Source organism: Ornithorhynchus anatinus, chromosome 20 (genome assembly GCF_004115215.2).
Source record: "Ornithorhynchus anatinus isolate Pmale09 chromosome 20, mOrnAna1.pri.v4, whole genome shotgun sequence".
NCBI classification, from domain to species: Eukaryota; Metazoa; Chordata; class Mammalia; order Monotremata; family Ornithorhynchidae; genus Ornithorhynchus; species Ornithorhynchus anatinus.
The window spans coordinates 13,972,811-13,993,620 of NC_041747.1; the positions used below are offsets into that span (position 1 = coordinate 13,972,811).

The window sequence follows — 20,810 nt, forward strand, 5'->3', positions numbered from 1 at the left end:
CTATTACAAATGGCCAGAATTCAAAACGATTTAAGAATTTGCATGAAGATACATTTATGTGAGGTAGAAACCTAATAATAATAATTATGTCTGTACTTATTTAGGTCATAGAAAATTAGGTAAACAGAGCCTGTACTCATTTCTAGATGCCCTGACTAAGAAATCAAGCTATTAAGATTCTAAACATGCTCGGTAATCAGAATTCCAGGCACTCTTCCAAATTCTTTATTCCTCACCGTCTTCCGTGTTTGGTCCACAGAGAAAAACGGTAAGGAGTTTCTGTTTCAGGCAGTGGTGGAGGGAGATTTCCACCATGGGAATTCTCTGTTTGGAACATCTGAGGCCCAGACATTTTGAGATCTGTGTTCATGACAAACTGCGGGGAGGTGCCTAGGGCACGCAGATGTTTTTAAAAAGCCAGGTTTCCCAAAACGTTTGGGTGGACTTGGGGAGACTTTGGCAAAATGAGCTCAATGGCGTCCATCACGTCCGGTGTCACGTGTCCCGTACGGTGTCGGGACATTACACGCGGTACACGCGACATCGCAGTCACCGCTGGGCACCCCAGGGAGGAACGGGAATATTATTTTCTGCTTCGGCACAGCCGGGGGTCAGGGGTGGTGCAAGACATTCCTGCCTCAACTGGAATTCTTTGTTTGTAGGGGTCCTTGGACCCTTCATCTTATTTTCTTCCACTGGACTTGGTTTAATTATCGTGTTTATTTTTATCCCGGTGCACAAAGGCCTCCTCCTGTGCCTTCATAAAGGTAATAAATGAATGTTTCATAATAACTAGGTTTGTGGAGAGTACAGAGAAAATGAAACAGTACTCAGCAGTTTCGATTTAATCACATGGCAACATTTTCCTTGGAGCATCTCAAATGATATTAATGAGCTGAAATACGAAATATGAAGTCAAAACGTTCCTTTTCAATAGCTAGAAGGAAGATTCCTGCCCTTTAAATCAAGTTTTATTGTATAGTACGTTTCTCACACGATAATCCTGTAAATTACAGCGTAAGCCATTTTACAAATATTTTTATAAAAATACTTTCAAGTTTAAATCTGTAAATCTACTGTCCTTCCAGAAGACGTCAGTCCACTCGGTTTCTGATTCTCCGGTACATACACTTCGCTGACTGCAAGTCTATTCACTAGTTTAGAATTAATACTAAAATACTCTAATAAGCCCCGTGTCTGAGGTAATCTAAACGCTGAGATGAAGCCTTATATAGCTGACAAAAACAGAGAGACCATTTGAGCCATGATTCCTGAGGTTTTAAGGGATGGAAAAACCCCCCCCAAAGGAATAATATTTATATCATCATCATAATAATGGCTTTTGTTAGGCTCTTACTATGTGCCAGGCACTGTCCTAAGCGCTGGGGTGGACACAAGCAAATCGGGTTGGATACAGTCCCTGTCCCATGTGGGGCTCACAGTCTCCATCTCCATTTTTACAGATGAGGGAACTGAGGCACAGAGAAGTGAAGTGACTTGCCTAAGGTCACACAGCAGACAAGTGGTGGAGCCGGAATTAGAACCCATGACCTTCTGCCTTCCAGGATCGTGTTCTTTCCACTAAGCTGTGCCGCTTCTCTATATATTGAACTGCAGTGTTGGTCTATTACTTAAAACTCACGGGTGTAAATGGAAGGAAATACTTTGGAACAGAAGCTGTTGAGAAAAGAGGAGTGGAGCTTCATGGAGACAAAGTAATATAAATAAAACGCAACAAATGTCATTTAGATATCCAAGATATTGCTATTAACTCACCATCACCTGTACTAGATATGAGGCGGTTTGCTATTGTAAGCGAATTATTACGAGATTAGACTGCCGATCACCAAACCCAAGCTTTTTCATATGCTCTCATAAAATAAAATAAATTGTGGTATTTGTTAAGCGCTTACTATGTGCAAAGCACTGTTCTAAGCGCTGGGGGATACAAGGTGATCAGGTTGTCCCAAGTGGGGCTCACAGTTTTAATCCCCATTTGGCAGATGAGGTAGCTTGCGGCACAGAGAAGTGAAGTGACTTGCCCAAGGTCACAGAGCTGACTAGCAGCAGAGAGGGGATTCGAACCTGTGACCAAGCCTGCGCTCTTTCCACTGAGCCACACATCGACAAGGATTTTCTGGACTGAGGTCTAGAGGTTGCCTGGCACTATACTGAACACTCGAAGTACACGTGAAATAGCATAGAGTCTCTGCCCTCAGCAGTTTACAATTCACTAAGGAAAGAAGACAGTCCCCATGACCATTTGAACGGATTCAGTAACTGAGAGGAGCAGCGTGGCTCGGCGGAAAGAGGCCGGGCTTGGGAGTCAGAGGTGGTGGGTTCGAATCTCCGCTCCGCCACTTGTCAGCTGGGCGATTTAGGGCAAGTCACTTCACTTCTCTGTGCCTCTGTCCCTCACCTGTAAAATGGGGATTAAGACTGTGAGCCTCACGTGGGGCCACCTCATTACCTTGTATCTCCCCCAGCGCTTAGAACAGTGCTTAGCACACGGTGAGTGTTTAACAAATACCATCATTATTATAATTGCCAGAATGAGTTGAGGGGCTGGACTGGATCACAGATTGAGTGATCATACTGGACAAAGGGGGAGCTTAAGGAAGGCGTCCAACTCTTTCTCACGGGGCTCCAGGCCCAAAGGGAAGAGAAGCCCCGGCTTCAGTGAGAGCATTTAGGCAGGAAGTGTAATAGAGACCACAGCTATATTTTCGGCTCCTGATGCAACCTCTAGATTGCGTGCTCCCAGTGGAGGAGTCGGTCAGGCAGTCAAGCATATTTATTGAGCACTTACTGTGGGCAGGGCCCTTGCTAAGCTCCACCACTTATCAGCTGGGTGACCCTGGCCAAGTCACTTAACTTAGTGCCTCGGTTACCTCATCTGTAAAATGGGGATTAAGTCTTCGAACCCCACATGGGACAACCTGATTATCCTGTATCTACCCCGGAGCTTAAAACAGTGCTGGGCACATAGTAAGCACTTAACAAATATCATTATTATTATTACTAACCACTTAGGAGAGTAGACTATAACAATAGACACATTCCCCTCCCAGGTGCTTGGGACAGCATTAGACTGTACCCTCCCAAGTGCTTGGGACACAGTAAGTGCGCAATATATATCACCGACTGATTGCTCCTAAATTATGCCAATCCCAAGGGGTGATTTCTTGCCCTCAACCCCAGGGTACTGGTGCCTAGGGTAGGGAGGCATTTAAAGACTAAGAGAACCGGCTTGCCAGATGGAGAACGCTGCGGATTTTTTTAGGATGAGGTGGAGCAATTCCAACGATTCATAAAACCCCCAGAAATCGGCTGATGGAGCTTCGACCAGACTGGCTAGAAGGCTGGAGGCTGGTGAAAGAGGTAAACCTAGTTGAGACCCAAGGGGATCTTCTGGAAGCCAAAAATGAGCAGTCGTCAGTCACTGGTATTTACTGGGCACAAAGTTAATCCTATTTACTGAGTGCTTATTGTATGCAGAACACTGTATTAGGCACTGGGGAGAGTACAATACAACAATAGACAGACATATTTCCTGCCCACAGCACACTTACAGTCTAGAGGGGGGACAGACATTATTTATTTACAATAAATAAAGGACAGATCTGGACAAGAGTGCTGTCGGGGCTGGGAGCGGGGATGAATAAAGGGAGCGAGTCACTTACTAGGTACAGAGCACTGTACTACACATTTGGGAGAACGACAGAATTGTTAGACCCGTTCCCAGTACTCAAGGAGCTTACAGTCCAGAGGAGGATGCGTGTACGGATTCTCGAGAGAAAAACGCACAACATTTTCATGTGGGAAAGAAAATTTTATGGGGAATCAGACGTAGCCTGGACATTATCCAATGTTCTCTCTTTAACAGTGATCGTTTTATTTCAGTCTTAAAAACTGCAGCTGAATAGTGCGCTGTTTTCATTTCAACTAGGGTTTAAATGGGTGGGCGGGGGGGTGAGGATTTCTAGAAATTCTCAGAGCCGGGGAAATCTGGGGTGAAAGGAGAGAAGGGACAGGCCATTGATCCGTACTGCACAAGCCGGGAAGTTACAGAGGGAGGAAAATCTGGTTCTCTTTTAAGTACCATTAACATCCTCCTTGCTGCACTGAACAAATGAAAACCAGATAAAGCAAAGAGAATGTGGCATTGGTTTAGCTCGAGTCCCACACTGTATTATAAAACTTTTTATAAATGTACTACAAATTTATGTCTTCAGGCTATGCCTTTTTCATATAAAATATACTTTCAAAAATAACCTTCTAAAAAGAACCACATGTTCACGATCAGTAAAACCCCATCATAAGGGTAGCTTTTTAACTCCTTAGATGACTCTCTAGGATGATTACTGGGCAAACAGATGTCCATTCATTTCTATCGCTGGCTCCCTAAAAGGAATCAAGCCTTATACGCTTGATTATACGCGGCGAAGGAAATACACCCTAATGTAACTGGAATCTGAAGGGTGGGTGAGAGGAGAAGATATCTCTGTAACTAACGGACATGCGGGGAAGGATGTTTACCTTCCTTCCCCTAAGGAATAAAGAACAACGAGCGAGTAGGCAAGGAAAAGTGTTTGTTTTTTTGTATGTGTGTGGCTTTTTTAAATTATGCCAGGCTCATTAACAGTCAAAGTGGCCACAGCATTGTGTAGCTGTACCGAAGCGCCGTGGGGAGATTCAAGATGCTTGGTTGTCCCCTTGGTCCGGGGTGGCCCCGACAGAGACAGAGGACGCCAGCTGACGCGTCCCATCCCCTACCAGTCCCAGGGCCCGGCTCTGTTGTCTGACTGGCTCCAGTGGCCTCTTTCCCCCCCAGCACTGAGGTGTCACGGCGCATCCCCCAGCCCCAAAGAGCAGCCCACCGTGGCTCCCGAAGCCACTGTCGCTGTAGGACACCTCCAACCCCCACCCCGTCGCAGTTTGGGATGGACCCTAGCGCCCCGGGTTTCCCCAGCGCCTAGGTATTCTGGGGTACCCCCCGCCCCTCGCCACCAGGCCACACGGCTCCAAGACGGCGGACCGGGCCAGGAGGTGGAGATCAACGGACCGTTGGAGGGGGGACTAAGAGAGATGAACGGGGACCGCTGGAGAAGGAGGGATGCCGACTTCCTGCTCAACTACCAACGAAAGCCGCGGAACCCGACTGACGCACGGGGGACCGACGAAGGTTCGCTCCTGTGGGAGCATCCGCGGGAGGGCCGGTGGGGAGCTGCCTCGTGTCAGCCGGGGGGGCAGGCTTATGCAAGCGCACGGATGTGTTAAAACCCCGCCCGTGTAAGCGGCCGGCGCTCAGTATGTACGCTGCTCGGTGGTTGGCTTGGCGGTCATGGGCTGAGCCCTCACAGGAGGGAGTGGAGGTAAGGGCGCCTATCTTGGAGCCAGTCGAGGTCTCTGTGGGAGTGGTAGCAAAGCGGAAAGAATCTCAATGGACTCGATCGAAGTCTAGAGGGTTTCTGTAAGGTCACGTGAATATGGCTGCCATTTTTAGCATCTTGGAAAAACTCGGTTCGATCACACCTAAAGTAAACGAACAAAGTACATCGCGCAAACCGTCAAAACCAACGAAAATGGGAAGCCGATCTGATGGACAAGAATACGCCCCAAATTTCTCAATTATAAAAATGTTACCTAAAATGAAGTTGCTTTCCAAAATGGGAGGAAGAACATACTAGACATCTAAATCTACACAATTAATTTTCCCATGAAAAATACCACGGAAAAGGGGAAACTGTCTTCTTTAAGGTGACTTAACTGGCCAAAACCTGTCTGGCGGCCAGCACCGAGGAGGAGAAACCCTTGGGGACAGTCAACTATAATTTAAAAATATACAGGAACCAAATCACACTCTACCAGTGAACATGCCAGCGCCTTTTCTTCTTCAAATGCCGAGTCGTTTCCGACCCAGAGCGACTCCGGGCACCCACCCTCTGCAGAACGTCTCTGAATTGTACTTTCCAAGTGCTTAGTACAGTGCTCTGCACACAGTAGGCGCTCAATAAATAGGACAATGAATGAATGAACATCTCATCTTCTGTCATAAAGTCATTCTGGTGTGCCTTTACCGAACCTACATTCAGCACGCAATATTACTACACAGGTAGAATCTACTCAGTAACCCCCTGGTAACCCTCAAGCCCAATCTGCCTGGATTTATCCAACATCTTTACGGATATCATCTTCCTTCTAAAAGAACCGTGCCTCTCCTAGCACTATTCTCGCAATAAAGTATTTCATCTTCGGACAACCACAAGGGGAGAAAATTCCACACGATGATCACACCTTGTGCTACTTCACTTTTTCAGAGATTTGCAATTTCATAGTAAATAACTCTGGAGCATGTCCATTAATAACACATATACCAGGCTATTTGTGTAATGCATGAGACAAGGAAGTGACACTTTACCTGATACAGCATAATAGGCTCAATTTTGTATCCTAAGAGATCAGCAAACTCCTTTGCCAGGACTGTCTTCCCACAACCCTGTAAAAGCCAAAGCGCGCATTAAGAGAATTAGATTCTAAAAAGGAGAGCATGTAAAAATACCGGTTTGCGAGGAAGATGGCAATCCTTACTTTCCCTCCAATCAAACACATGTCCTTAATCATATGAGACTGCATCATTTCGGCCAAGAGTTGCTCGTGGCTGGAAGTCTTTATGAAACGGTCTGGTCTGGATTGGAGATTTACAGGCTGAGTCCCAGAAGGTACCTATAATTAAATAGCGATAAACAGGAATTCAAGGAAGTCACTATTATCATCCAAATAAAACTGGCTGATAATCATGTTTATAGCTACTTATGTGTTTCATATCACCCCCTGCTAACTTCTTTACCAGGGGAAAAGCTCCTTGGTGACAGAGGCCGTGCCGAGTTTTTACCATTAATCCAAAATCCCTATTACAGTTACTTTTCCATGAACTAGAGATAATAATAATGGCAATGTTAAATTTAAAAGGCTTTATAGTTTATCCAATCTTAACCCACATTTTTAAAAACCTCAACAACATCCCTATATGATCAAAGGTATTCATTGAGCGCTTACTGTGTAGAGACCTCTGTACAATACAATACAGTCGGTAGACACGATTACTCTCCTCAAAGAGCTTACAGATTAACAGGGGAGACAGATATGAAAATAAATAAAGGTTATGTGCATAAGTGCCATGGGATGGGATGTCAAAGCACTTCAGAGTGATGTGGGGCTGGAGGGAAAGAGAAAATCGTAGGATACTTTTAGCCCCTCCTAATATATAGTTTCTTCCATGAAGAAACTCCAAATCCCAACTCTTGCTTTCTATCCCGTTCCATATCCGATCCACCAACTCTTCTTCTGCCCACAGTAATTCATCCCTCCTCCCAATAGGTCTGGCGGTACAGAGTGCCATGAAGTACCATCCCCGTCTTCCAGAAAGAGAAACTAAGGCACAGAGAGATTAAATGACTAACACAAGGTCAGGGTCAGAGATGAACCCAGAACACAGCTCTCCTGACTTCCTAACCTAAGGCTTCTCCCTCTAATTTTCCAATTCCAATTCCTCCCATTCCAGAGGGAGAAGCAGCATGGCACAGTGGATAGAATATGAGTCTGGGAGTCAGAAGGTCATGGATTCTAATCCTGGCTCCACCACATATCTGCTGGGTGACCTTGGGCAAGTCACTTCACTTCTCTGGGCCTCAGTTGCCTCATCTGGAAAATGGGGAATAGGTCTGTGAGCCCCACATGGGACAGAGACTGTGTCCAAATTAATTTGCTTGTACCCACCCCAGCGCTTAGTTACAGTGCTTGGCACATAGCGAGCGCTTAAAAAATACCATATTTATTATTATTATTATTAATTCTGCCTCCCAGCCCCCTGGACCCCATTCCCACCTAGATCTAGGAGATAGAAAAGAGGCTAATCTTGAAGAGTGAGAATCCGTAAATCTTCACCTTGATAGTGACTTCTCTTTCAGCCACCCGAAGAGTCACTGCTGCCTGGGACCTGGAGTTCGCATCTTGAACCACTCTCACAATCTTGCTGGGGAGGCTGGAGCTTTTCAAATCCGCGACTTCGAACCGCTACAAAACACAACCAAGAATTCGAACCACCATTGAGGAAAGCCGATGCGGGCTCCGTTTGGGCAGAAGGTCGCCGTTCGTTAACACGGTAGAAACCTAGACGCACTTGGAGAGGGGTTGGATGAGGCCTCCACTTCTCAGAAGCACGGCTTTCCTCTTACGCTGGACTTGCTCCACGCGTAATGAAAATGTTCTTTAAATCCCCAGAGTGAGGGGCGCGGGGACACAGGCATTCCTTAAGGGGGTACAAAATAGACCTGCTAAAGACAGATGAAAAGATTTATACCTGGAAAAGAGACTACTTGGGATTGACGATACCAGGCAAAGAAGACACACGGAGGATTATTTTGGGGGCAGATGCCCCCAGATCTTCTGCCTCCATAGGAAAGGGAGCCAAAGGAAATAGACTCCGATCACACCGAGGGTGAGTTTGGTTAATTCAATAGTATTTACTGAGCGCTTACTCTGTGCAGAGTACTGTATTAAGTGCTTGGAAGAGTACAAGAGGTGCGTAGACACGTTCATTGCCCACAGTGACCTTACAATCTAGAGGGGGAGAAAGATAATAATAATAATAAAATTTGCTGTATTGCTGATGGGCAACCACTGGAGGTTTTTGAGGGGTGGGGAAACAGGAACTGAAACATGAACTGTCAGTTAGGGGTATAAGATAGACCAAGGTGATGGGGAATTCAAATTTAATAGACCTGAAGTCACAGAGTTCCACAAAGAAGTTATAAAGGAGGATTTCTATCCACCTGCTGTGTGGAATCTTTCCCAGCCTCGACCTTGGACTTCGGGAAAGAAGACTTATGAACCTTTGGAATACGAGAGGATGTAGAATCTCCTTTCGCTGGAGATTCTAGAGAAAAGGCAGGTTCATTTTGGACAGTACGAGTGGGTGAACTTCTTTAGGTCTCTTTCAGAGCTGTCTATTTAGAGGTATAGTTGAGAATCTGTTACAGAACACTATCCCACGGAATTTTCCTTCTGCCGCCCCTAAACCTAGGAAGCTTTCACCCTGAAGAAACACATGACGCTCTCTCTCTCTCTCTGAAAATGCATATATATGTATATACACACACACATACACACATTTTCTCATCCAAATATATTAACACATATATCCATAGTGAAATTTATGCTGTCAAACTGACCAATTCTCTGCTCTAACGGACACTTTAGATTACGTTTTTAAAGGCGAAAGTATGCATGCTCAATCAAAGCAAAAATAATTGTTTGTAGTCTTGTTTTAAAAGCATTTAAAACCACTTGGATTTACTAGGATCACAGCTTCTATTTCAGTAACACCCAGAACCTTCTGAAATACTAACTAGCCAGGATTAGGAAAAAAAAAAATCAATCTAACAGCCATAAAACTCCCAACATCACTGCCTTTTTAATACTTTCCTGGACCACTTCTTTGAAATCATAAATTTGAAGATTAAGGCAAAGCAACGGATCCAGAGACGCAGCATCTTTAGGCCAATAAGTCTGTCGTTTTATCATTTAAATTGTATTTCAGCTGGGAATGCTATGCTACTTTAACTACATGTTTATAAGAAATCGCATGAAATAATGCCCCCCTCGGATCCGGCATCGATTTTGGACTGAGAAAGCTATGTAATAAATACCTGATGAATTGCCATCCGTACGTAAGATGGGAATTAAAATCCTGTCATTAAGTCACTGGCATTGAAACATATTATCTACTTGCCGGGTAAATCAAAAAGCTCCTCGGGCATATAGAGTTTAAGTAAAATGCAGTTGAAATTTAAATGGGATAAGTGCTCTATGTCTCTTGGGTACTTACCTTTAATAAATCTTCCACGGCTGTCTTGCCTTCGTGACTCAATAAAATCTTGTAAGGATAGAGCCACTGGATTATATGTTGGACTGACATCGCAGGGAAGGAATCCTGATTAGAATTTAAAGTATATATTAAAATGATCACCACCCGAGCAATCTCTTGCACATTTAATCAATCTAAATATAGAAACTATGCTGGTACCAAGAATAAGATAAAGAAGGAGCATAATTTGACAAGTATGAAAAAATACAGGAAACACACTCCAAAAAAGGAACAGGGAGCCTGCTCAAAAGTTAACTGCAAAAAATGAGACAGATTGGATTCAAGAGAAATTTGAACAAATTCACCAGTTTTCACTGATTTGGAGGAAATGGTGGGGAAATGGGATATAATTAAACGAGTAGGTTTATGTGACAGTGCCTAACGACTACTAGAAGAACTCAAAGTGACTCCTTTGACAAAATTATCAGGAAATAATAGCTTACTGAAATTTGTGTCTTGTGGAGGAAAAATAGGCATAGCCTTTTTCAGTGCATTCCTAAACGAAACCTCTACTCATTCCTCTGATTGTGACAACTGTAGGTCGAACAACAAATGGTCATAAATCCAACTGATGGTCACCGCTCAAATGAATATTTAGCCATCAGTGCCAAAATTTCAACAACAATTAAAAAAATAAATCCGTGGGAAAGCGTGAGAGACAGTCTTAGACAGACTTTCAGCAAGGACAGGTCTTTAGGATGCTTAACTGCTTCAATGCCAATGACCTGTCAAAACAGCATTCCCAAACTGGGCTTGGCTAATTCAACACAGCACATTTATAGGGATTTATACATGTCCTTCAGATGTGAAGGATGCCACTCCTGACTGAGTACTGGGATAACGGAAAAGGCCTTGGGAGCTGATGTATTTTTTACTGCCGTTCCTTTATTTTATTTTTTCAATGGCATTTGCTAAACACTTACCATGTGCCAGGCGCTGTACTAAACCCTGGAGTAGATATAAACTAATCAACTTGGACACAGTCCGTGTCTCACAAGGTGCTCACGGTATTATCCCCACTTTACGGATGAGGTAATTGAGGCAGAAGGTCTGCCCAAGGTTCATTCCTTCAGTCGTATTAACTGGGCGCTTACTGTGTGCAGAGCACTGTACTAAGCACTTGGGAGAGGACAATACAACAATAGACATATTCCCTATCTACAGCGAGCTCACAGTCTAATGGGGGAAGACACGGGATGCAAGTGGCAGGGCCGGAATTAGAACCCAGGTCCTGCTGATTCCCAGGTCCGCGCTATCTCCGCTAGGCCACACTGCTCCTCATTAGCTCCTGCCACCATTTTCTTGTGGCCTCACAGCAGCCCCATGATTTTCTCAAAGTGCGCTGGAGGAGTCACACCCTTTTCGATGGGATTATTACAGGCTGCTCTCTCTTCTCGACCATCAGCCGTGACGCCGCACAGTGGAGCATCTTTACACGGCCTGATTTTAAAAGCAAGGATCGGGAGTCACGGGACCCAGGTTCAAATTCCAGCTGCGCCTCTGTCCTGTATTGTGACTTTGGGTAATCCCTTAACCTCCCTTGGTCTCATTTTCCTCCTCTTACAGAGGAATAAAATATCTGTTCTTTAACACTTTGACCCCCACATGGCACTGGGACTAGGCTGACTCGGAGGATTTTCAGTCCTCGCGCGTGGCACAGTGTTTGGTATGGCGCAAGCTCGTAATAAATTATTTTCTCAATCCTGATATTAGGCTTTCGCCCCCAAAAGCCATCAACAGCTGATTTTCTTGATTTGGTTTTCTAATTCCCTGATTTCACGGCATCACTGATCGATCGGCATCACTGATCGATCAACTCCATAAATAACTGACTCCCAGGCCCATGCTGCTTCCTTTTCCTTAGCCATTTTCAATCTAACTAGTCATTATTTGTTCCTACTTACCATGATTTTAACTGCACCCGATAAACTATCTATTGGAAAATCGGGAAGCCCGAGAACAGAAGATTCCTGGGAACAGAGGGTGGTAGCAACAGACAACAGCTGAGAGACCCTAGGTGGAAAAAAAAAGATTATTTTCTAACATTAATTTTAATTTTATAATCATGTAATTTTTAACCTACTTATGTACACCAATATCTAAAATCAAATTCCTCTTCTCCCACTCCCTTCTGCGTCACCCTGCAGAACGCTCCCTTTGTTCTTCCCCACCTCCCAGCCCCACGGCACTTCTGTACGTATCTGTCGTTTATTTATTTGATTGATATCCGTCTCCCCCAACTCTAGACTGGAAGCTCATTGTGGGCGGGGAGTGTGTCTGTTTATTGATGTATTGTAGTCTCCTAAGTGCTTAGGACAGTGCTCTGCACACAGTAAGTGCTCAAAGAGTACAACTGAATGAATGGATCAATGAAGTTCTAGGGAAGAGTTGATAGTCGGAATATAATTCTAAAGTTGTTAGTATACATTTATCTTCTAAAAACTCATGCTGTGTTAAGCAAAGCTTTACTGTGGCATCAAACCAGTTACCTTTCTGCCGAAACGTTTGATCCAATTGAGTATAATAGTTTAAGTTGGTCCTAAAATGTAAAATAGAGTCAAATCACATGAATTGCCCAGATGTAATAGGGGTCAGAGGCTAACTTGCACATGGAGCCATCCAACTTCATAACAGTGACGGTGTTTAACCATTTCCATCACTCTCCACACAGCAGAATCTACCTGAGAAAAGCAGGCTCAGGGGAAACAAAGATATCTGGGCCCAGCCTAAATCCACCTGGCGTTTTGGGGCCCCCAGCCTGACTCCCCTAAAGGCCAGACCTCGTTTGTGCAGAAATCTCCCACGGTGATAACGGGAATAACCGTATGCGGGGATTCATGTTCATTTTTATCTCCCGTACCGCCATTTCCTCATCCTGGACAATGGCACCGCCTCAGCGCTAGTATAGTGCTTTGCCCGCAGTAAGAGCTCAATAAGTACGATTGAATGAATGAATGTGAAGGAGAGAAGCGGTGAGGTGAGCCTTGACCGCCTGAGCTGTAACTCTGGAGGTACCAGAGCCACTGACAGGAAACGGTACGATACACAGTCAACAGAGGAGAGAAAAACAATAACGACTTATGCACTGAAAATATTTTCCCTCCGTCCCTTCCGCGATGATGAAGTCTCAGTAATGCTTCTCGTGAGAGCTTCTGAGAATTTCTCGGTTCATCTTTTCCCCTTCGTGATGATCACTTGGGGGCCTCCCCAAAGAACGTATCGGGGGTCGACGAAGGGGATGACAATGTCGACAACCTACTCGTGGCCAAGCACGAATGTGGAAGACCCATGTAATGTAACCGATGGGAGAGCAATCTGTTCTGGCCGGGGAGGTGAGACATATACAGTAACCTCTCATACTATGCTACGATTCTGGTCCTGGAAAAAGAGTGGAATGTGAGGCTGTCAAGTACATTTTTGACACAACCAGGAATAGAGAGTGGACGACTGACAGGGAGGATTCAAGAGAAGCAGCATGGCCTAGCGGGTAGAGTACGGGCTGGGAGGTCAGAAGGATCTGGATTCTAATCCCGGCTCTGCTGTGTGACCTTTGGATGTCTGCTTTTTTCCCCCAACCCCACAGCCCTTATGTACATACCTTTAAGTTACTTATTTTAAGTTCCGGATTTATTCATATTAATAGCTATCTACCCATCTAGACGGTAAACCCGTTACGGGCATTTCTGCTAATTCTGTTGTACTGGACTCTCCCAAGCACTGAGGACAGTAAGCACTCAATAAATACCCCCGATTGATGGATCGAGAGCTGGGTTTTCGAGACCATTTCCACGATCATGTTACACTCTGATGTCTTCGCTCGTGATCATACTTGCAGTGGGAGGGTATTACTTGAATTCCTCTCTACATCTTTGTGCGTTCACGTGTGTGTGTTTGACACTCTGCCTTTGGGTTTTACGGATGAGTGAACACGGTGCATACGTGGGAATCTCACCTCTACCTCAGTCTCTGCCCAACATGAAACAGAGCTGGCAGGGTGACGAGGCCATGCCTACGAACACATGTATGCCTCCTATATTTCTCAGATAATAACAGTAATTGTGGCATTTGTTAAGCGCTCACCATATGCCAAGCACTATTCTAGACGCTGGGGTAGATACAAGAATTATTCGTTCATTCAATCGTATTTATTGAGTGCTTTCTGTGTGCAGAGCACTGTATAAAATGCTTGGGAGAGTTCGATGTAACAGTAAACAGACACATTCCCTGCCCACAACAAGCTTACAGTCCACAAGATGATGGGTTTGGACATGGTCCCTGCCCCATAAGGGGCTCACAGATTTAATCCCCATTTTACAGGTGAGGGAACTGAGGCACAGAGAAGTTAAGTGACTTGCCCAAGGTCACACAGGAGATCTGTGGCAGAGTCGGGATTAGAACGCACACCCTCTGACTCCCAGGCCGGAGATGAAGGAGTAAATAAATTTAGCTCGGGGTCCCTCCTGGCTTCAAGGGCCTTGGGCCTCTGCCCTGCCCCTGGGTACGCAGAACGATCGATAGAGCACTGAGGCTTCTGACCACAAAATAAAGCTTTTTTCCCTTCCAAAGAAAGCGGGGCTTGACGGAAGGGCCAACAGAAATTGCCAAATAACTGTGGTGTGGGTTACTTACTGTGTGTCTCGCACCGTACTAAGCACCGAGATAGATACAAGATTATCAGATCAGACACAGTCCCCGTTCCCCATGGGGCTCAGACTAAGGGAGAGGGAGAACGGGTACTGAACCCGTCTTCTAGAGATGCGGAAACTGAGGCAACGAGAAGCGAAGTGACTCATCCAAAGTCACACGGCAGCCAAGTGGCAGAGCCAGGGTTAGAACCCTGGTTTCCTGACTCCCAGGCCCGTTCTTTTTCCATAAAGATAAAGGAGGTCCCGTGATACTCAAAATGTGGAGAGGACAAACATCAAATACTAGTCACTGAAATCTCACTGGATAGGAGTACTCTGTTCAAGGAATCCATCAATCATTGGTGTTATCGGGCACTTACTTGGTGCAGGGCACTGTACTAGGTGCTCGGCAGAGAACGACAGAGTTAGCGGATACATTTCCTGATCGCAAGGAGTTTACAAATTTGAGGGAGCGACAGATGTTAAAAAAAAAAAAATCAGGGGTGGTAAAAAGATACGCACAAAAGGGCTTGTTTGAGTTGGAGTGGGGTGGGTAGCTAAGTGCTTAGGAGGTTTGGACTCTAGTGGTTGGGTGGGGAAAACAGGATGTGGAGAGGAGAGATTAGTCAGGGAGGGCTTCCTGGAGGAAATGTACTCTTAGTAGGAATTCTATAGACTCGTCTGTAAAACAGAACCTACCTTGAATGGCAGGTAAAAGACATCTCTCGCTTGAAACCGAGAACGGAGAGGAGGGTCTAGTGGGTTTCCAGTGTACCTGGGCACTGGCAAACCCAGAGCAATTACTCGGAAATTCTCGCTAACGCGAACAATCTTCCACGCGTCCAGTTCCGTTTTCGTGTGGTCCTGAGGAAACAAAAGAGGAAACTCGATGGAATGCCACAGTGGCATCACAATACTAAGCACATCTGTCTATTTCGGAGGGCTCGTTTAAGGATACTGACGGTGATTAAGCCAACGTGATTACCTTTTCATAAAATAATTCAACCGTCAGAGGGGTCGGGGGACAGAAGAATGGTGGAAGAGAGAGAGAGTCACAAAAAGACACGCAAACCTGCAGAAATGGATGGCAGTTACTGAGTAATTATTCATTCATTCTTTCATTCGTAATTATTGACCGCTTACGGTGTGTAGAGCATTATACTAAGCGCTTGGGAAAGTAAAATACAGCAACAACAACGAGCAAAAGACAACAGAAGAAATCCCCCCTGCTCAGAAAACAGCTTTGACGTGAATGGTAAAGACAGACGTAAAATGTTGATTTAAGGGGTAATCAGAATAAATATCTTAGCTTTCAGTCGATTAGACATCTATGCGTGAGTGGCTCAGGATGGGCATAAATACCTAGATTTCTATGCGGTGGAGGAGGCTGATGGGTTGATGTAACTTGGGGAACTGGGAGCTAATCAGGGAAGGCCCGCTGGAGGAGGTGGGATTTTTGAGAGCACTGAAGGCGGGGAGAGATGTGGTCTGTTGGGTCAGGGGAGAAGAGAGGTGTTCCAGTGTGGTGCAAGGGAACGGAGGTGGGAGAGTTGAGAACGAGCTGCACAGCGATGGGTGAAGTGGCCTCATGTGGAAGACGAGAAGAGTTGGTGAAGAGCTTGAAGCCAAATCACAATGAGTTGTACGTGTGGAGGGAAATAGGAGGCCTCCGTATCGAACAAAAACTCCTCACCATCGGCTTTTAAGCACTCTATCACCTTGCCCACTCCTACCTCACCTCGCTTCTCTCCTTCTACAACCCAGCCCGCACACTTCGCTCCTCTAGTGCTAACCTTCTCGCCGTGGCTTCTTCTCGCCGCCGACCGCTAGCCCACGTCCCGCTTCTGGCCCGGAACGCCCTCCTTCCTCAAATCCGCCGGGAAGATTACTCTCCCTACCTTTAAAGCCTCACTGAAGGCCCATCTCCTCCAAGAGGCCTTTCCAGACAAAGCCCCACTTTCCCTCATCGCCCACTCCCGTCTGCCCTGACCTGCTGCCTTGGCTCCCAGCACTTTACGGACGTAGCCGTAATTTGATATATTTGTATTGACGTCTGTCTCCCCGCCTCTAGCCCGTAAGCTCGTTGTGGGCGGGGAATGTCACTGCTTTCTGTTGTCCCAAGGTGCTTACTTAGTACAGTGGTCTCCACAAAGTAAGTGCTCAAAAAATACGACTGAATGAATGAGGTCACCGGAGGGTCTTGAAGGGAGGGGAAAGGTGAGACGAGATGATCCCTTGTCCCACGTGGGGCTCACAATCTCAATCCCCATTTGACAGATGAGGTAACTGAGGCGTAGAGGAAGGGAAGTGCCCAAGGTCACCAAGCAGACAAGTGGCGGAGCCAGGATTAGAACCCATGACCTTCTGACTCCCTGGCCCGGGCTCTAACCACTACGCCACGCTGCATCCTGCCTCTAGAGTCCAGAGACTCAGCCTGGTCTTTTCTAATGAAGCACTCACTCCCTACACTTGAAAATAAGTCCACTTTATTCAAGCCTCATCATGAATTGTATTCAAATCAGCTAATCAGTCCAATAGACCCTGTGGGGCCAATTAGGAGTCATTCTGCAATTAGAAAATGTGTACAGGGCAGAGGGCTCCTTGGAATCTCAGTCGCAACCCACAAAGGCGTAGAGTGTCAATTTTCATTTCCAAAACTCAACGGTATCTAAACGGAAAAAAAAAAATGTGTTTCACGTCCTAATTAAATTTACATCAATTGGCTCTTCTTAGTGAAGGAGACTGAGATGATTTTCTAGAGTTCTAGATGAAATCTCATGACCCCAGCAGCTATGGGGTCAAGGGGAACCTCCACCAACTGCAGACGGATCGTCGACGGACGACGTAGGACCGATGGGAGGCATGTGACCTCCTCGTTGGGGGCAGAGCGGCGCCGCCCTCAACGGGGCTGCTCAAATGCCTGCGCAGCTGCTGAGCAGCATGGCTGCTTCAGAGTCCGAACGATCGAAATCCTCAATTGCCTACTCGTGTAGGGGACCAATCAATCCAGCCGTCATCAGGACGTGCCCTGGAGTTGCGGTTTACAAGCGAACCACGCTGTGCAATCAGGTTGGTTGGGGACAAGGCTCGGCGTATGGCAGGGGTGGATTTCACCTCGGTTCGTCTCAGCAACGGACCTTACCGGGCCCTCTTGGGCCTTGACGCCACCATAAAGCGAGGATCTAAATTTGGCTCTACAGAGTAATGGTGCTACTAATAAGAACAATAATAATAATAATAATAATAATTGGGATACTTGTTAAGCACTTCCTACGTGCCAGGCAATACAGTACGAGCCGGGATGGATACAAGCAAATCGGGTTGGACGCAGTCCCTGTTCCGCATGGGGCTCACAGTCTCAATCCCCATTTTACAGATGAGGGAACAGAGGCCCAGAGAACTGAGGTGACTTGCCCAAGGTCACAGCGGGAGAGTGACCTCTCTTGGTTCTCCTCCTATCTCTCTCTGACTGCTCCTTCTCAGTTTCTTTTGCTGGCTCCTCCTCTGTCTCTCACTCTCTGACAATGGCGGGTTGGGAGCCAGGGGGAGCTTCAAGTCTCAGTTCTAGGTCCGCTCCTATTCTCCAGCTTATGCCCACTCCCTTGGAGAACGCATTCGCTCCCACGGCTTCCCTCAGTGATCTCCTTTTTCGAATGGTTCCCAAATCTACAGGACACCTCTAGCTGGATGTCCCGCTGACACCTCAAGCTAAACATGCCCCAAACTGAACTCCTTATCTTCCCACTCAAACCCTCTCCTCCCCCGTGTCTTCCCCATCACTGTAGACGGCCCCACCATCCTTCCCGTCTCACAAGCCCACGTCATCCTCGACTCATCTCTCTCTTTTCACCCACATATTCCATCTGTCACCAAATCCCATCAGTTCCACCTTCACAATAAGGCTAAAATCTGCCCTTTCCTCTCTATCCAAACTGCTTCCATGCTGATCCAAAGCACTTATCCTTTCCCGTCTTGAGTCCTGAACCTGCCTCCTCGCTGACCTCTGGGCCTCCTGTCTCTCCCCACTCCAATCCCTCCTTCACTCTGCTGCCTGGTTCATTTTTCAACAAAAACATTCAGTCCACGTCTCCCCGCTCTGCCAACACGGCCAGTGGCTGCCCGTCCACTTTGGTATCAGACAGAAACTACTTACCGTCGGCTTTAAAGCACTCAATCAGCTCGTCCCATCCTTTCTCACTTCACTGATCTCCTGCTGCAGCCCAGCCTGGACACTGCTCTCCTCTAGTGCCAATTTACTGTGTCCCGAGGTCGTCTATCTTGCCACGACTCCTTTCCCACATCCTCCCCCTAGCCTGGAACTCCCTCTCCCTCCATATACGCCAGACCGCCACTGTATCCACTTTCAAAACATTATTCAAGTCACATCTCCTCCAAAAGCCCTTCCCAGATTAAGCCTTCTATTCCTGGCTCCCTCTCCCTTCGACGTCGTCCACGCGTTTGGATCTGTGACCTCCGGGCATTTGATATTCGCCCCACCCTCAACCCCACAGCAGTTACGTACGTCTCTTTGAATCATATGTTATAAATGACATTTATATTAATGCCTGCCTCCCCCCAAGACTGTAAGCTTAGTGTGGGCAGGGAATGTGTTTGCTAACTCTGTTGCCCTGTCCTCTCCCAAGGCGCTCAATAAATACCACTAAATCGATAAAATAGGTACAGATACATAAGACACATCACTCGAGTCCTGGGAGAGAAAAATGAGGTTACGTGAGCCAACCACTGTAGATACTAGCTTGCTGTCCAAACCAGGGAGGCCTGAGCTTTTAACCCAGTTATCACCATCATTCTCCTTTCACCGCATGGGACTGCTCACAGCTAAACCCCCGAAAAGAAAGCAACCCAATTGGACTTTCCAACCTGTAAGAGTTTGTCATAGCGTTCGGCAGACATTAGGAATCGCCCGTCTTCAAGTTGCATCTCCCTGTTCTCCAGCAAGTTGTTCAACACGGGTAAGACGTTCCGTTCCGCCTTCTCCAATCCTTCCAAAACAAGGATCCGACCTTCCGTGGCGGCACGAACGGCACACTTTTCCAACAGAAACAAAAGCAAAGTTAGAACAACGAAGGCAGCGGGGCAAGGTTTCGCAAGAGACCCAAACTAGGAAAAATGATAACTTGTGCCCAATTGTCAAATGTTAGAGAGCCAAAGCAAATGAGCAGCTTAAACCATTTAGCAGACATTACTCAGTGCAGAACACACAGTTCTGCACACAGTTCTGCACACAGTTAGCCCTCAATAAATACTGTGGTGATAGCTCGTTGAGAAAAGTTAACCATTCAAGTGATTAAGTTAGGTGAATTAAAAAGCATTCAATTCTTTTAACTACGGGAATTAAAATGCTTAAGAACTTCACAAGTTAAATGAGCTTCACAAGTAATTAAAACTTCCTATTAGTTTCCTGAGCAATCTGAATGAAACTGGAGGGTTTTTAAACCTCTAGTGCCATATTTATGTGAACAGAAGAGCAGAGAAGATCTAAATCAACGTGTGCTTTTAGAGACCGGGGACTTAACAATGAATGGAACTAAAAGAGGAAAATCTCATCTCTCGCTGAGAAATCCTGGAAGCAAATAAAAGTCAGGAATGTCCGGTGCCAGGAATAATCGTATCTAGTTGTAATGTTAAAATGTCACGAAGAGAACAACCACGAACAAGAAATCTCATTTTCCGCAGCGTGGCCTTGTGGAGAGAGAACGGACCCGACAGTCAGAAGGACATGGGTTCTAATTCCGGCTCTGCCATCTGTCTCCTGGGTGACCTTGGGCAAGTCACTTCACTCCTCCGGGCTTCGGTCACCTCATCTATAAAATGGGGATCAAGACCGTGAGCTCCACAGTGGACGTGGACTGGGTCCCCCTTGATTAGCTCATCCCTACCCCAGCGCTCAGTACAGGGTCTGGCACATAATAAACGCTTAACAGATACCACAAAAGAAAAAAACAAATTCCCAATCAAAATCTGAAATCAGATTATAATAGGGCAATGAATAGAGACTGCATATAATAGTAATAATACTGGTATTTGTTAAGCGCTTACTAGGTGCCAAGCACGGTTCTAAGCGCTGGCGTAGATACGAGGTCATCAGGTTGTTCCACGAGGGGCTCACAGTCGTATTCTCCATTTTACAGATGAGGGAACTGAAGCACGGAGAAGTTACGTGGCTGGCCCTAGGTCCCACCGCGGACAGGTGGCGGAGCCGGGATTAGAACCCAGGTCCTCTGACTCCCAAGCCC

At 46.2% G+C, this 20,810-nt stretch overlaps 1 protein-coding gene across 1 annotated transcript in view; it reads right to left on the reverse strand.

The window, feature by feature from the left end:
- The window catches only part of VWA8 (von Willebrand factor A domain containing 8), a 165,614-nt gene that overhangs the window by 108,592 nt on the left and 36,212 nt on the right, over positions 1-20,810 (reverse strand). The window contains exons 5-12 of the mRNA XM_029047902.2: positions 19,435-19,602; positions 15,253-15,417; positions 12,418-12,467; positions 11,833-11,941; positions 9,890-9,994; positions 7,948-8,076; positions 6,592-6,726; positions 6,422-6,499 (exon numbers count right to left, since the gene is read on the reverse strand). Of these exons, the coding sequence (XP_028903735.1) occupies positions 6,422-6,499; positions 6,592-6,726; positions 7,948-8,076; positions 9,890-9,994; positions 11,833-11,941; positions 12,418-12,467; positions 15,253-15,417; positions 19,435-19,602 (939 nt within the window). The remainder of the gene's footprint in view (positions 1-6,421; positions 6,500-6,591; positions 6,727-7,947; positions 8,077-9,889; positions 9,995-11,832; positions 11,942-12,417; positions 12,468-15,252; positions 15,418-19,434; positions 19,603-20,810) is intronic.